This window comes from Sinocyclocheilus rhinocerous, unplaced genomic scaffold (genome assembly GCF_001515625.1).
Source record: "Sinocyclocheilus rhinocerous isolate Xijiao unplaced genomic scaffold, SAMN03320098_v1.1 scaffold2770, whole genome shotgun sequence".
NCBI classification, from domain to species: domain Eukaryota; kingdom Metazoa; phylum Chordata; class Actinopteri; order Cypriniformes; family Cyprinidae; genus Sinocyclocheilus; species Sinocyclocheilus rhinocerous.
The window spans coordinates 235,503-254,354 of NW_015659007.1; the positions used below are offsets into that span (position 1 = coordinate 235,503).

The window sequence follows — 18,852 nt, forward strand, 5'->3', positions numbered from 1 at the left end:
GTTTTTGTTATTGACACGGTGAGTCAGGCAGTTATTTACACTGCAAAAAATAAGGCCAATCTCCATTCAAATATACAATCTAAAATATATGTTTACTCTATAGGCAGAATTGCATATAATTTGAATAGCAATGTGATGTCTCAAAAAGCATTTATAGTACATATCTCATATTTTCCTAACGTATTGTACCCGTGTAATGGTGTCACGTGGATGGAATATGCATGCAAATGATATGCAGATGACGTTGTGCTTATTAAAACTAGGCGTTGTAAGCTCCATATATGGTGATTTCAGGGAGGAGACGGGGTGGAAATGCACATACGCACAATCTTCCCCTGGCTGTGCAACGTGGAGGCCTGACAACGGAGTTGAGGATCCAAGTGCAGGCTTTATTTATAAGAGTGGTCAAAACAGGCAGGGTCAATCAACAGCAAACAGGAAATAAAATAAATAAGATATGAAACATTGATATGACTGTAAATGATTTATTATGCGAGAAGAAAAAGAGTGTGGAGTGATATGAGAGACATGAAACTAAAAAATATATAGTGTCATAGACTGTAAAAAACCATTTTTCAAAGTTGTAAATAAAACAAAGATTTTTTTTTTTTTAGTAAAATTCACAATTTTTTTTTACTTCAAAATTTCATGCGTGTTACTTGCAGGTTCTTTGTAATTATTTGTGAAATGTACTAGCAATTTCTGAGTGAAAAATGTTCACTTGTCATTTTTTTTCAGTGTACACACAATAATCAATGATTTCAAAAGAGTTCAACAATATAGTATGATGAAGAGAAGCTACTACAGTTTATGCTGAATTAAATGCCAGCTACAGTTTATTGTTTGTAATATACCAATAATAACCAGAAAACAATTTTATGCATAATGCAGGACTTTTAATTATTAAAAAGCCCAAAATATGCCATGACTCTTATTTTGAAATGTCTTTGCCTTAATTATTCCAGCTGCCTTTTTAAAAAGGTGAGGGAGATAAAATATGCACTTTTACATACATAATACTCTTATAACATACAGAATTACAATATAAACCCCATAAAGTAATTAATTAATTCATAACAGTAAATCACAATCACGGTTTTCTTTGCTAACATTATTAGCTTTACATGACATCCATTTGCACTATATTACATTTGACTGATTTTTGCACAATGTGAATATGCACATGCGATATATGCAAGGTAATATTGGATATGCAATATGTTAATTTGATAAACTTGCCTATTGCATATGCAATGTATTAATTTGATCATAAAGTAAAAGGTGTAGTGAAGTCTATGGCTCACATCTATGTATCATTACCTTTTAAAGTTCAAATTTGTAAGAATTTTGTTAAACCACTTAAGATATCTTAGATTTTCCACAATCTTAAATTTGATCAAACTGAACTTTTTTAAGGACGCTGGGGAGCCTTTTGAAGTCATATGATGCTTTATGTAGCATCCGTTAATGTTCACTTTTGATTGCGAATTTTGCTGTAAAGTTAGTTGAGAGTTAGTAAACCATGCAAGAATTTACATAAAGACTAAAACAGCACAGGAAAGTGTTTTCTGGTTATATACATTTTTCTGAATTGTTCTTTTATCTATTTTACTGTAAATTCTGTAAACTTTAAGTAATGCTTATTCAGAAAGCAAATGAAAAATACTTCCAGAGCAAGACAGCTGAACAGTCACTGTTGCGCTCTATTGGAATCATCTCAGATTAAACACAAACATCCAATGGACTGTGAAACGAATGTCCATCAGCTGCAGACGCTATCTAAATCTCTACAGCATCATAACTATGATGGAGCATCTACCAAATACACACACAATAATGCATCTCTGATACAGTGCTGTGACATCACACTCGTGTGTAGCAGTTCTGTGCCATCAGCCAACTGCATTATTAGCAGTAATGCATCATCGTTAGAGTCGCTGTCGTCATGGGATGCAGAGGAGGGTGAGCGATGCTCATGAGTCTGCAAAACCACTGAGATGAACGCCACAATGTGTTACAAAGAGAGAGAGAGAGAGAGAGAGCGGTCAACATGCACAGCACACCTTTGAGACACTGACAAACAATGTAAAACACTAATGAGAGGAATGAAAAGACCTGGCAGAACTCGCAAAAGCTTGTTTTCCTTGCCAATATTACTAGCTGACTCCATTAATATTGTTATTGTACTTTATTTGACTGATATTGCATATGCGGTATATTAATTTGAATGATTTTTGCACAGTGCGAATATGCATATGCAATATATGCAAGATATTATTGCATATGAAATATATTGACGACTGATTTTTGCATGTGAGTATGCATGTGCAATATATGCAAGATATTGCTGCATATGCAATACATTAATTTGACTTATTTTTGCACAATTCAAATATACTTATGCAATTCATGGAAGATACTGCATAGCCATTATATTAATTTGGCTGATATTTGCACAATGTAAATATGCGCATGCAATAAATGCAAGACTTTACAGCATATGCAGTATATGAATTTGACTGACATTTGCTTAATGCAAATATGCATATGCGATATATGCAAGATATTACCGAATAGCGAATATTGCATCTGCAATATATTAGATTTTAGCACAATGCATAATATGTTAATTAGACTTATTTTTGCACAATGCGAATATGTATGCGCAATATGCAAAATATTACTGCATACTGTATATGTACAATATATTAATTTGACAGATTTTTGCACATTGTGAATATTCAATATGTGCAAGATGTTAATTTGACAATTTTTTGCACAATACAAATATGCATATTATTGCATATTTCATACGCAATGCAAATATGCATGTGCAATATATGCAAGAAATGACTGGATAAGCAATTTATTAATTTAGTAAATAAGTAAAATAATGCACAGTAAAGCAAGTAATATTAGCAAATAAAAACTTTGGCATACAAACAGAATTTAATTATGTAGTGAAGTTGTTTCCGAAATCTCCCACCTTAACCAGATAAAAAGTGCCTAAAACCCTTTTAAAACCAGCCTGACCAGCGGAAACCAGCTTGGTGAGTTAAGCTTTGCAACAAGGATAACCTTCATCTTAAAGGTGAAGACCTCCGAAGACATCACAATGATTGACAGGCAAAGAGTGTTTCTGATTGGCTAAAAGGTCTGGGCCACTCCCCTTTTCTCCTCAGGACCATCACAGAGCCACTGATTTCACTAATACTAGAGATATTTCATGTGTGCTGCTCCACAAGCATCACGTCCAGCACCTTTAGGCTGGTTTAAGAGTCATTTCCCAGCAGGGAACGGCTTAAATCTTAAAGCTCGCTTCAATTTGAGTGGAATGTGAGTCGTGTTGCGGGAAAGGATCATGTTTGCAGATGGGATGTTTGCAGATGTTTTCTGAGCTCATGTTCAGGCTCGGGCGTCTCACCTCTCTCACATCGGTCTCCGCTGTAACTCGGCAAACAGAGGCACACAAACGAGTCCTCTTTATCGATACAGGTGCCGCCGTTCTCACAGGGGTTCGACTGACAGTCATCAACATCTGAAAGAACAACAGTCATCACAGAGTCAGAAAGCATCACTCAGGAGTCTCTCTGTGTCCCAGAGCAAAACTACTTCTCAGCTCTTCTGTTTAAATATTAACTTGCTCTCAGATGATTCTCCCAAAGTTCCCTAGTAGAAATAAGTTATACACGTTACAATTATTTGGGTCTGTAAAAACGCTGACTTCAGCAAACATCTGCATACATATGTATATTAATATATACAAACCCATTTTGTTGTTATTGTAACCTAAAACTACAGTATTAAAAAAAAAACTTTTTGGCACACTGTAAAAAAATAAATCCGTAAAATAACAGAAAAAGTACTGGCAGCTCATTACACATGACATCATCCATTCATTTTACGGACATTTCTGTTTAACTCTAAAACACAACGCAATGAAATGTAAAATTCAAAATACTGATAAAAAACCTGTAAACAAATAAATACAGAAAAATTCCTATACTATACAGTATATTGTGCCCTATTTTCACAGATATTTTTTTAGAGTGTAACTGAAATAAAGATGAAATAAAATAGAATATAAATAGATAAAAATCAGATAAAAAGTTGAAGGAAAAAAGAAAACTTAAAAGTTAAAAAAAGGGGGAAACATGTGACTGGGGTAGTCAACACTACAAAACACAGCTGTTAAACATCGTTTTAATAATCCATTTAATAATTTGAATTAAAATAATCATTTACACTCAATACGTTATTACTGCGCACTGTTTTATAATGTACTACAATACTGAGGTGCAGATAACTGCCATTATTTGCATTAAGCAGTATAAATAGCAGAACATCCCGCAATAAAAACTAATAAAAATGCCCAAAACACAAAATAACTAAACGTTTAACTAAAGTGAAAACAAAAAATATAAAAATAAAATCTTCAATTCAAAATATTAACAAAAACCACAATAATATGCTAAAACAACACTGGAATATAGAGCACATTTCAAATAAACTGTTTTATGTTGTTTTTAGAGTGTAACAGAATTAATCACTGTCCAATCAGGGTCATGGAAAAGAGCAGGTCAAACCATCTGCGTGTATTTTCCACTGAAGAAATCAAGTCATGCAGGTTTGGAGCAACATGAGGGCGAGTAAATGAATCATTTTTGGGTGAACGCTGTAGGACTGTAGATCATAGAGCAGTAATATCTCGGTTAAAGGTGCCATAGAATGGAAAACTGTATTTACCTTGGCATAGTTGTATAATAACTGTTCTGTACATGGAAATGAAATACCGTGAGCCTCAAAAACCATTGTTTCCTCCTTATGTAAATCTCGTGCATGCAAAAGACCACTGAAAAATAGTCGAATCAGAACATAACACTCGCTGTGACGTTACAGTCGGGATCACTAATAGTTACGCCCCCAACATTTGCATATACCCGCCCATGTTCTAGATGCCAGCCGCCAGCCGGACCTGCACAGCCGAATCATCACAAGCGAGGATAATAGTGAAAATGGCAGATCATGGAAATAAATGTTCCAGGCTGTGCAGGGATGGGTTGGTGTCTTTATTCAAAAGGCACGGAAAACAAATAATGCGCATTCTAATAAAATAACGCGAGCCACTAAAGGGACATGGTTAGCTGCTTTCTAGCGGTAGCCTGTTACATTACAGTACATAAGATTTCACTTACCACATAAACAGAGTAAGGAGAGATTACTGAGGATGATGGCGAATGATTTACAGATCCTGAGCACCACTGACAAGCATCTGATCTTGTAAAATGTGTGGTAAGTACTGCCGCTGTAGTTTACACAGAGCACGTGCGATCGCAAATCTCGAAAGTGAAAGTAAAAAGCTGCATTCGAAAGCAATTTCAATGCCCCGCATATTAATAGCGGCTCGAGCAGAGCTCAACATTGAGCCGCACTGTGAAACAGCCAATCAGAGCAGAGCTCAACATTGAGCTGCACTGTGAAACAGCCAATCAGAGCAGAGCTCAACATTGAGCTGCACTGTGAAACAGCCAATCAGAGTAGAGCTCAACATTGAGACGCACTGTGAAACAGCCAATCAGAGTAGAGCTCAACATTGAGACGTACTGTGAAACAGCCAATCAGAGCAGAGCTCAACATTATTATTCATGACCCTTCCAATTAAGGTAAAAACAGACCATTTCATTCTAGGGACAAATCCTAGGGTTGTAAATGGACATGTAAAACTGTTTCTGGAGATTTGTTGCCCTTACCTAAGCCACATACCTTCTATGTAGATATCAGAGAACAATTTAAAATATTGTATCAATGCATTCTATGGCACCTTTAAAGCGAGTTGACAGTGATGTAGAGCAGCAGAGACGTCTGTCACAGGCCTGTGTGAGCGCTTTACAGCTCCATACAGGATTACTCAGCAGCAGATCTGGAGACTGTTTATAGGACATTAACGCAGACGCTTCCCAATATAGCAAACACTTCTGCGTTTGTCAGGCTTGCAAAAAAGTTGACATCAGAGGAGCTTGAAAAGATAAAGTGGAAAGCCTTAAAAGTTTGTGTAACGCGTCAGTCACAAAGTCCCAAACTGCTGCTCATGAACTTCTTGAAGGTTTTAGGCTTTAAGTGGATATCAGGCGAGCAGAGGATCATGGGAAGGCTGTATTCGGAGCTCAGGCTGTTTTAAGAAACTTAATGCGTTACGGATTTGATCGTCGTGTTCATCGCATTATTTCATGGGGCTTTAAATGTGACTGGAAGAAAATGAAGAAGCCTCAAGAAGCCTCTCAAGATCATATCTGGGTCATATTTCACCATAAAAGTAAATTGAAATTAATTAACTATTATACTTATGTAAATTATGACATACAGCAAAACAAAGACACTTTAATATTAAGTGGATTTTCAAATCACGTTTTTCAGTAATTACAGACATTATTTTCATGACAATTATGGATCTCTCCACAAGGTGTAAAAATAATTATACATATATATTTATATTTTTAATTATAAAGTATTTATGTTTAGGGGAGCATTTGTTGTACTGCCTTTGATTTTTATTAAATAAAAAATAATTGATTTATATATTTGACTAATTTATTGATTTTATATTCAATTTAAAATCCACTGTATTGCAGATATTTTTACTGTAATACAGTAATTTTTACTACCATATGTGAATCTAATGAGCCACTGAGGCAAAAAAAGGAATTATTAAAGAATTACAAAATTAGAAAAAGTCAAAAGTAAAATCTAACTACAAAAAAGGCATAAAAACTATCCACTAAAAATTGTGATAGTAAAAACACTTTTTCTTTACACAAACTGGCAAGGTTCTTCTGCTCTTCATGAATATTTAAATCGGCTCATGTATTATGCAGATGATTTCACGGCGAGCCGCTCTGAAAGTGAGCTCCAGTTTCCCCGTCACTGCTCTGTTTAACATGTGGTGCTCACATCTCAGTCATGAAAACAAATCATACTGCAAATGTACATTATATACGTCCTCAGAGAGATCGAACAAAACACTCATCATTTACTTTCTTCTGCTGAACACAAAGGAGACATCATTTCCACACAATGAGAGCGAATGCAGACAGACACTGTCATCTCCTTTTGTGCTTCACAGAAGAAAGAAAACCATGAAGGTGAACGATGAACTATTATACTAAAATATCTACTAGAAACGTTTGTTACCAACCCAACATGCTAATTTAAAGCAATTAGATATGTCATTTAATCATAATAAAAGCACAAAGTGAATTAGCATTGGCCTTCATCTCATACTGTCTCAGAACACACTGTCAACATAAACCCCTCAGCCTTCCCCTGACCTTTGACCCCCAAACGCCCACCCTTGTGTCTCACATGATGGACTGCTTGACCTCTGACCTCAGTATTGACCTCTGTCTACATGACAGCTGGGCCAGAATCCTTCTCAATAACTGGATTTGTTAAACACAGAGACTTTATTCAGAGAAAAGGCTTTCGAAAGAAACGACATCAAGTTTCCAGCTTCTCAGGTGAGAAAAAGAGCCTCATGTGTCTCATCAGAAGACATCTCAACAATGTCTCAAACTGTGCTCAGATTTGAAAAGATACCAAAGTCTGTAATCAAAATTTAAACGCAAGCATTTCTCGTCAAATGATCTGAGCTGCTCCATGTTCATTTTAAAGCTCGAAACTCTTACTGGGGTTTTGTCAACTAAAATGATTAAAAATAGTTTGCAGTAATTTACATCAAATAAAATATTAGAGTAGAGTGAAAAAAAAAATCAAAAGTAGAAATGTTGCCATGGCAACTAACCAAAATAAGTAAAAAAAAAACAACTAAAACTTAAATAAAAATAAAGCTAAATAGAAATATAAAAAACCCTCAAAACTGAAAAAAGACAAAAGCACATAAAATGACTAAGCCTTAAACTAAAATCAAAATGAAAACTGAAAAAATAAAAAAAGCTTCTTTTTTTTAACGTTAATACTTGCTATAATAGTATAAAAATAACACTGAAATGTACTACACTGCACTGGGTGATCATTTGTGTCTATTTTCATTTCTCCTAAACATTTAAAAATATAAATAAAATGATAATAATAATATTCGAACATTTTCCTCTAATTATAAATGCAGATTTCAGTAACAAGAATATGATTTTAAAATCTGAATCTCCAACATTTATACACCCACACTTTCTTTTGTAACAGCTAAGTTTAATGATTTTTGAACGGCCTTTCCAGTTCTTCATAATTACTGGTAAAGGACTGAAAAAAATATCATATTCTAGACATTTTTGGTGTGAATTACTCTTTTTGATTTAATTTGTGTCTATTTTCATTTCTCCTAAACATTTAAAAATATAAATAAAAAATAAAATGATAATAATAATATTCGAACATTTTCCTCTAATTATAAATGCAGATTTCAGTAACAAGAATATGATTTTAAAATCTGAATCTCCAACATTTATACACCCACACTTTCTTTTGTAACAGCTAAGTTTAATGATTTTTGAACGGCCTTTCCAGTTCTTCATAATTACTGGTAAAGGACTGAAAAAAATATCATATTCTAGACATTTTTGGTGTGAATTACTCTTTTTGATTTAATAGATTAAGGAATCCCAGACATTTTGGTTTACACAATTTCATAAAGTTTCCAGATATTAGTGGCTACTGGAGGACTTTTAAATCATTTATAGCGATACAAAAAGCAATTTCAGTTCTAAAAAAATAAATCACTATTTTAAAGTTTTCCAAGACCTGGGAAATCATGCTTGTGTTGTGATGCTAAGATGAACTGCAGGCTTTGCCATTTTAAATTATTGATAGAAACACTTTTTATGAACAGTCTTCTCTTTTTACACTTGGCAAATGGACAGACTGTACAAGATTAAACACAGCACAGATGGTTCATGAATTCCCTACTGACACTTTGACCTGCTACAAACTATCATGGGTAAACAACAATTACACATCCACTTATCCTATCCTTATAGTGTGTGCAGAAACACATTTCTGTCAAGGGTTTTAAAGGAATAGTTCACCTAAAAATGAAAATTTGCTGAAAATGTACTCATCCAAGATTAGGATGAGTTAGTTTCTTCATCAGATTTGGAGAAATGTAGCAATGCATCAGTGTCTCAGCAATGGATGCTCTGCAGTGAATGGGTGCCGTCAGAATGAGAGTCCAAACAGCTGATAAAAACATCACAATAATCCACAAGTAATCCACACCACTCCAGTCCATCAGTTAATGTCTTGAGAAGACAAAACATCTGTGTTTGTAAGAAACAGATCCATCATTAAGAAATTTTTAACTAAAATACGAGTCCATATTACATAATAATAACACTTCCTCCAGTGAAAAAGTGGTCTGGTCTGAATCAGGAGAGAAATCTGCACAGATCAAGCAGCGTTTACAAGCCAAAACAGCTCTGAACAAATATGTGACTGGATTATGACGTGAGAGACAACAGGAGATGCACTTTTTCACTGGAGGAAGAGTTATTATGGATTATGGACTCGTATTTTAGCCGGAAACAACAGTTTGAAGATAAAAACGTCTTAATGATTGACTTGTTTCTTACAAACACAGATGTTTTGGCTTCACAAGACGTTAATTGATAGACTGGAGTGGTGTGGATTATTGTGATGTTTTTATCAGCTGTTTGGACTCTCATTCTGACGGCACCCATTCACTGCAGAGCATCCATTGCTGAGACACTGATGCAATGCTACATTTCTCCAAATCTGATGAAGAAACTAACTCATCCTAATCTTGGATGACCTGAGGGTGAATAAGCTTTTAGCAAATTTGTATTTTTAGGTGAACTGTTCCTTTAAACTCTGGATTTGCTCACCGATTTCGCAGCTCTCTCCTGCGTAACCCTGCGGACAGAAGCAGCGGAAACCCTCTCCGTGAGGAAGACACGTCCCTCCGTGCAGACAGCTGCATCTGTCGTCCGCTGTTAACAGAAAACACACACACACAGGGTCTGGTGTCAGTGACGCTCTGGAGGTGATCCATCACAATCTGTCTGTGATTATGAAGCTGGCACACACTCGCAGACATACGTGCCCCGCGTGACCCGCTGAAAGACGGCCGCGGCGAGTCCTGAACGCCCTAATGAGAGTTTAGACACACGTCAGCGAAGCCTCAGGGACAAAAACCTGCTAAATGAGTCCAGTTTTCCAAACATCATCTGTCTTACGTTAAAGCACTGGCACGATATTGACAGGAACGATATTTGTACGTTTACCTGGTGCAAAACTCACTGCCATAATGATACCATAAACACTAATATTAGCAGTAATAACAGCGATGATTCATTTAGACAGCACTACATAGCAGTATTAAATTCAGTTTTTGTTTAGGTGTGTTATAAATAAAACCAAACTGCAATATGGCTTCGTGTGATTATCAGATCATAAAGGCTGAGATTTAAAAAAAATAAATATATGCACTGCATGAACAAAAGAGAAGCTTAAAGAGCTGAATGGTGAAATGTTTGAAAATAAAGAAATGAAGACAGCCATAAATATTAGCATTTCAATTTTAATAATTATAAAATAATTATACTTATTTATAATTATATATTATATAATAATAATAATAATAATAATAGTAATTATTATTATTATTATTATGAACATTAGAAGTAGTAGTATATTATTTTTCTTTCTTTTTTTCTAAATATTGCAATAGTAATATCTTTATTTTGGTTAATATATTTAATAATAATAATAATTATTATTATTATTATTGAAAAAAAATTATTATATTTATATTAAAATATATTCTTTATTAAAAAAACATAAAATTATTTAAAAAATTTACAAGTTTCCAAGCAGCTACAATTATGCTTTTGAGGAAGAATTACATTGCAAAAAGTGATTTTCTTCCTCAGTATTTTTGTCTTGCTTTCTAGTACAAATATCTAAACAATTTTAAATCACAATATATTTACTGCAGATGCAAAAGACATAAAATGAAAAATGATCCAAATTAATTTATGCACAAAAAACAAATATCAGCCAGTGGGGTCAGAAAAATAAGCCTAATTCAAAGAGAAAATATTTGTTCTTGTTTTAAGCATAAACTATAAAAATATCTTAATTTTAATATCTTAAACTAAAGTAACTGTATCTTATTTTAAGAATGTTCATATACTTGTACAAGAAAACCAGATAAAAACACTTTTGCAGCGAAGTCACTGGAATGACAAAACTCTTCAGTATCTTTTTTTAAAACGAAGACACCGCTGCATGTAAGGAACATATTCCAATAAGTTTATGCATGTATTTATCATTTCTAGAGAAACAGCAAATGTTGGTCTATTTGCATTTTCCAAGAACTGAGGAATGTTTTTACATTATTTCAGACATGTTGCATGCTGGTCTATTATTGTGGTTTCATCAGTTTTAGATTCAGCCCTAAACGTCACATAAAAGACGAGCTGTGATTGGTCAGTTTCTATGTCAGTCAGTTTAAGTGGGCAGATCTTCAGTAGAATAAACTGCAGATTGAAGCAGATGTTCTCATGACATTCAGTCTGAACACACAACACTATCATTCAGTCCTGCTTTCTCTAGAGTCTCTCTTCATTACTCCTCACACACACATACCACAACCGTGTGAGTGTGTGTGTCTGGGTGTGTATGTGTGTGTGTGTGTGAGTGTGTGTGTGTGTATGTGTGTGTGTGTGTGTGAGTGTGTGTGTGTGTGAGTGTGAGTGTGCGTGTGTTTGTGAGTGATTGTGTGTGTGCGTGTGTGTGTGTGTGTGTGTGTGTGTGCGCGTTTTTGTGACAAATGAGGACATACATTTGTATAATGACAAGGGTATGACATAGGTATTACAAGGAGAAGGTGACTTTTCAGGACATTACCCCATGTCCCCACTTTTCAAAACGCATATAAATCACACAGAATGGAGTGTATTGAAAATCTGAAATAGCACTAAGTTTCCTGTGAGGGGTAGGTTTAGGGGTAGGGTTGGTGAAGGGCAATAGAATATACGGTCTGTACAGTAGAAAAACCATTGAGGCTTGTAATGGGTTTCCAACAATGAGTTTCAGAGAAGGGCTCATTCTAATACAGCGCTGAATGAGTTTCACCGCTGACCTGCGCTGTGACAATCTCACCTCACCATATACATACAGACAGAGAGAAAATCGAAGATGCAGCGGGCAGAAAAACCCCTGTTTGTGAAAGTCGATTCACAGAATCAAGGTCATATATACATGTTATACATTTAAAGACACAGTCCATCCACACATTCAGTCATCATTTAATCACACTCATGTCCCTCCAAACCTTATTTCATCCATGCAAAACAAAGGGAGACGTTTATAGTAGAATGTTTAAGTTGCTCTTTATAGTACAATGAAAATAGCTGATGAAAAAGGCACCTTTTTTGTGAATAATGTGAATGTTTTTTTAAACGCATACATAGAATTACAAAGAACAGCATTTATTCAAAATAGAAACCTTTAGTAGCCTCAAAATAGAAAGTCTTTACTGTTACTTTTTAGCAAATATACACATCCTTGCTGAATAAAGGTATTACTTTCTTTTTTTATTAATTTTCAGCAAATCAGCATATTAGAATGATTTCTGAAGGATCACGTGACACTGAAGACTAGAGTAATGATGCTGAAAATTCAGCTTTGATCAAAGAAATAAATTATATTTTACAATATATTCATATGAAAACAGCTATTTTAAATTGTAATAATATTTCACAATTTTACTGTTTTTACTGCATTTTTGATCAAATAAATGCAACCTTGGTGAGCATATGAAACTTCTTTAAAAAAACATAAAATCTTACTGTCTGATCCCAAACTTTTGAATGGCAGTGTACTTTACTAATGTGTCTTTACTAAATGTAGTGTATGTATTTAATATATATATATATATATTAGTGGTGTCAATATTAGCGTGTTAACGCATGCGAAAAATTTTTTCAGTTTAATGCTTTAAAAATATTTAACGCAATTAACGCAGGGGCGGGGCTAGGGTTGGCCACCCCACTCACAACTGCTGCTTCTGTCACTTTTTCTCTTGACCAGAAGTGCATTTATTCAGTCGCAGAACGACTGAGAACGGGAGACGTTTCAGACACACGCTCCAGCTTCTCTTCAGCGCCAGGCGTGAGTCAAGCGAGCGTGAATACGGCCCTGTGCTCGCAGCGTGTGCTCTTCAATTGCACGAACAAAGGCGTCGGCGCGCTGTAGCCTGTGTCCTTTCATATCAAAGCACGAAATAAACTACGTGCATGCAATGCCGTGGTCAGTTAAGTCATGAAGTTACCAAAAAGGCGATTAAAGCTGCCTTAAAACTGTGCATGCATGTAATATATTTTATATGAGTCACATTTAAGAACATGTCACTTTAATGTTAGGTGGGATTAATCGCGATTAATTTCAGAAAAATGTGGGATTAATTAGTTCATTTTTTTAATCGATTGACAGCACTAATATATATATATATATAATATTATATTTTTGCTGGGACTCTTTCTGCATTAATACTAAACATAAACAGCTTCAAATATTACAAGAATACAATTTACAAAGATCACAGTCCAGGATCGGTTCAGTGTTACTGTCATTTACATCACTGAACGTGAAATTCTGTGTGAATTAACAAACCGCTCAACCAGTCGTGCGAGTTCAAAGCGGGACTATCAGTATAATTCTATTTCTTTTCTTACTCTTTGTTAGTCTGTCTTTTCCACTCTATCTCTTACATTGATGGGCTTTATGAATACTTTTCTCTTGGATGCACTCAGGATCTGTTGTCATGGTAACTGTGCTGCAAGCGGCCGCCAATCATCCTCTCACTCCGCAGGCCACGCCCCCTCCTCTATCAGGCCTGTTTCCCTTCATTACAGCAGCAAACCGTCCCTTCGGCCCTAATTGCTTCATTGGGTTGTTTTTACCACACATGCAAATGAGCTTTGAGGTCCTTGAGGTCACACCAGCAGGGCATGATGGGATATACACATATATCCCAACTATATGTGACACTATATAATTGCTTTGTGAGGTTAAGAGGGTAACTGCAAATGTGCGAGGGAATTTTTAACAGAGCGACATGCAAATATTGCACGAAGAGAGAGCAAACTCTCTATGTGTGAGTGTGATAATCACGGTAAACAATTACCCATCAGGCAGACTGATTTAATTCAGTGTTTACACAGCTGCAAATCTACTTACACATCATCAAATTATCACAACAGCAGCGGAGGACTCGCACAATCTTCCTCAAAACACTTCAAAGATATTACTAACACGCCGCTTATAATTAATACAAAAACTCTGTTATTTAGATTAAAATATCACACTGCAACAAATACAGTATTTATACTCAGGAGGGAATTGTCTTAATCTTTCGAAATAAAACTGATCTAAACATATCGTAAGTTTTAGACCATTGATATTGATATACTACTATAGATTCTATTCATATTTTTATTTTATTTGTATTTTTATATTTTCTGTTTTCCTTTTAATTTTAGTTAAATTAGGTAATAATTTTGCAGGTGTTTTTGTCATTTTCATTAACTTTTAAAATGAATATATTATGTTAATTTTTATTTATTTATTTTAGAACATTATTATTAGCTTTTTAAAAATATATATTTATATATAACATATGTTTCTTTTAATTTTATTTAAATAATTATTTCATAAATTAATTAATTAAAACATTTTGTGGGTGTTTTTGTCATTCACACACACACAAACACACACACACACACACACACAAACACACACAAACACAAACACACACAGTTCAAGACAAACTAAATAAAAATGAGAAATGTTGCATCAGCAACTAGCTGAAATACATTTATTTTAATATTATTTATTTTTTAATTTAAATATTTCTATTTTAAATGTTTTATGTTTTAGTTTTATTTTATGATAAAAACTATATTATTAGTATTATATTATTTCTTTAAATACTCAATTTGTTAAATATTACAATTGTAACATTGTTTATTTTGTTTAATATTTTTTTTAATAATAATAATAATAATACATAAAAATATATAAATTATTTTTGTTTTTGTTGTTGTTGTTTTAAATATAATTCCTATAATTATATTACAATATATTTAATACAAAAATAGCTTTAGTTAATAATAGTTAGTTAATAATAATAATATTAAGTATTGGGTTTATTAATAATAATAATAATAATAATAATAATAGTTTTTTATATAATTCTATTACTATTATTATAGTCAAGTTGAAACAGACCGAAACGCGCTGGATATTATGTGTCACATTAGTAGTTAAGCATCACTATTACTATTGCTAAACCCATGTATTAAAACACTGGTGTGTAAGTGCTGGTGCTACAGACGTGAGCGTGTTTCCTTCACATCAGTCGAGTCAATCAGTTCAGCCCACGGGCCTCATGTGATTGACAGCTGCTGTAACACTGAAGGTCAGATCCGGCCTTCTGCAGGACGACAGACGGGAGACGCCAGAGACATCAGTTTGTGTCAGTGCTGCTGCTTATAACACCAGCAGCTAAATCAATCCTCATGGACGTGACGGCTCTGGTCTGAACCCTACTGAGCCGCCTCGCTGTCTGTCTGAGGTGGAAAGGCCAGTTAGAAGCAAGATATCCTTCAACACAAGAGTGAAAGCAGAGAGAATGACTGGAGACCAACATATAAGAGCTGGAGTTAAAACACCGCCAGAGATGATCACAGCAGATGCTGAATGCTGAAGTGGCGCACACACACACACACACACACACACACACACAGGTTTGTTTTTGTGAAAAGTGGGGACATCCCATAGGCGTAATGGTTTTTATACTGTACAAACTGTATGTGCTATTGCCCTACACCAACCCTACCCCTAAACCTACCCCTCACAGGAAACTTTGTGCTATTTCAGATTTTCAATACACTCCATTCTGTGTGATTTATATGCGTTTTGAAAAGTGGGGACATGGGGTAATGTCCTGAAAAGTCACCTTCTCCTTGTAATACCCATGTCATTATACAAATTTGTGTCCTCAGTATTATATACAGTATGTTTTTTTTTAAATATATAAAATAAAAAATATAATATTATTATTAAATATGTTATTATTAAATATAATATAATAATAACATATAGTGTGTGTGTGTGTGTGTGTGTATAAATCATGTTTATATTTATAATAATAATTAGATATAACATTTATAGTAAACACACATAATATATTATATCTTACTTCTATTAGAAATCATTATGTCTTATAATTTTCATTTTTTTTAAAATAAATATTATACTTATTTTACAATATTCTTTTATCTAATATCGTATTTTACTTTTTTTTTAAACTATATATATTATATACTGTATATGTTTTTTTAATTTATACTTATATTACAGTAATCATATCTTATACTAAGTAGGGCTGTAAATCAATGAAAAAAACATTTAATCAAATTACATGCTGTGCTCATTATTAGATCAAATTACATGACAAATAAAAGCATATGTCAGTATTTGCTGTTAAAATCCATAAATGTAAATCATTGTGGCAGATGAGTGATTGAACAGACATAGACTGTATATCAGCTAGATTAGTCAATATATCATATTTCCTTTCAAATCAATGAACAAAACTTCATAATTGACCTACAGTCCACAACAATCCAAATGTTATTAATATTCATGAGCAACGCTAATAAGTTTTATAATGATCTGCCATGTCCTCACTAATTATCAAGGTTTGGTTGCTACACCAGACAATCAGCAGAACTGCTGTGAAACCTATTGTTTGTATCACCAACATCCATTTTGACATCCAAATATCCCTAAATGGCCATAAGCCTCTTCACTATAACAACTCTCACTATTATAAGCAAATCTCTGGGAACGTCTCATTAATATTCATGAAACCAATATGAATATTCATTTGAGTGAGCTCTCCACCCAAGCACATACTCATCACATAATTAAAGCCAACAAGAGTCTCTTTCCCGCACCTGGACATCCAACCACCTGCCACATCTGATTCACAGATCATTAAAATATCTTTATCAAAAGACTGTATAAAACCACCAGTAACGGCAATGAATGAGAGAAATTGGAACACCAAATATGGTGACTCTAAGTCCCGCCTTCCATATTCAGCAGCCAATCAGCAAAGCCGCTGCCTGGTGTTTATTCTAAGCTAGCATTCAGCTTTTGCTCTACTCTGCACTTGTGCATTGGCTGTTCAGCCTGAAATATACAGCTTTTAGCACTATTTGAGGGTTATAAACAATATTTGACACCATTCATGTCAGATTTTAAGGGATTTTGGCATTTCCACATTCAATTGACCTCATGACGGATAAATGACTGACAGCTCAAATAGCCAATCAAATCGCTGCGTTGAGAAGCCGTGCTGCTATCTGACATTTTGACTTTAAGCTTTAAAGCTTACTGAACTGTCAGACGCATACAAACCTCCTTTTTTTTGGAAAATTCCTTTAATTATACTAAAATGGTGTTGTTATGTCACATGTCATTTGGATAATAGGTATCCGGAGTGGCTAGTTAATTTAGTTTTGTTTATTCCGTTCCTAAAATCAGCTGGTAATCTTGAAAAATGCAAACGTTGGTTTAGACTTGTCGTTAAATTGTTAATTTTACACTTAGGTGATTCTGTGGTATTTTCTCCATTAAATAAAAAGACTTTATGTCACATGTCATTTGGACAATAGGTATCTGGAGTGGCTAGTTAATTTAGTTTCGTTTATTCCGTTCCTAAAATCAGCTGGTAATCTTGAAAAATGCAAGCGTTGGTTTAGACTTGTCGTTAAATTGTTAATTTTACACTTAGGTGATTCTGTGGTATTTTCTCCATTAAATAAAAAGACTTTATAAACAAAGCTTGTGTGTTTGAGTAGTTTTCATTAACACTAGATGCAATTTAGGCAATTACATGGAATTTTACATGGCATCGTTTTCCCATAGAAAACCATTGTAAAGAAAACACTTATGGCTTAATGTATTAAAACGTTGATACTGGAGAATCAAATTCAGCATACATCTTATTAATAAAACATACTATGTACAGGACAGTAGATGAACACAGAATATGAAAAAGACTTTATAAACAAAGCCTGTGTGTTTGAGTAGTGTTCATTAACACTAGATGCAATTTAGGCAATTACATGGAATTTTATATGGCAGCGTTTTCCCATAGAAAACCATTGTAAAGAAAACACTTATGGCTTAATGTATTAAAACGTTGATACTGGAGAATCAAATTCAGCATATATCTTATTAATAAAACATACTATGTACAGGACAGTAGATGAACACAGAATATGAATGCAATGTGCAAAGTTATAAACCATTAGAAGTAAAGTACTTACTGTGCAATTTAGAGAATTGTGTTCATGTTCTGGGTTCACCTGATTTCCTGTATATAATATGCATCATCAATAAGGTGTATATTCTGAATTTGATCTTTAAAATCTCATACATAAGGTACTTCATGAGTACATTAAGCGTTTTTCTTTTTTTCTGGATTCTATGTTTTATGATTTAATACAAATGTATCAAATACCGTGTCTAATGAAATGAATTAATAAAACTTTTTTATATTAATACAACTGATAAAACAATTTAATCAATCTTTTAAAATGTAATCAATTGAAAATGTAACAATTAATTTACAATAAAACATTGCAATTTTATTACACATTTCATTTTTTTCCCAGGTTTTTTCTTTTTTTCTGGATTCCGTGTTTTATGATTTAATACAAATTTATCAAAAATTGTGTCTAAAGAAATGAATTAATAAAACGTTTTTATATTAATAAAAATAATAAAACTATTAAATCAATCTTT

The 18,852-nt window shown here is 33.8% G+C and overlaps 1 protein-coding gene across 1 annotated transcript in view; it reads right to left on the reverse strand.

Annotated features, from left to right (window-relative positions):
• The window catches only part of ncana (neurocan a), a 63,829-nt gene that overhangs the window by 6,838 nt on the left and 38,139 nt on the right, over positions 1-18,852 (reverse strand). Inside the window, exons 8-9 of the mRNA XM_016531767.1 lie at positions 9,852-9,956; positions 3,425-3,538 (exon numbers count right to left, since the gene is read on the reverse strand). Of these exons, the coding sequence (XP_016387253.1) occupies positions 3,425-3,538; positions 9,852-9,956 (219 nt within the window). The remainder of the gene's footprint in view (positions 1-3,424; positions 3,539-9,851; positions 9,957-18,852) is intronic.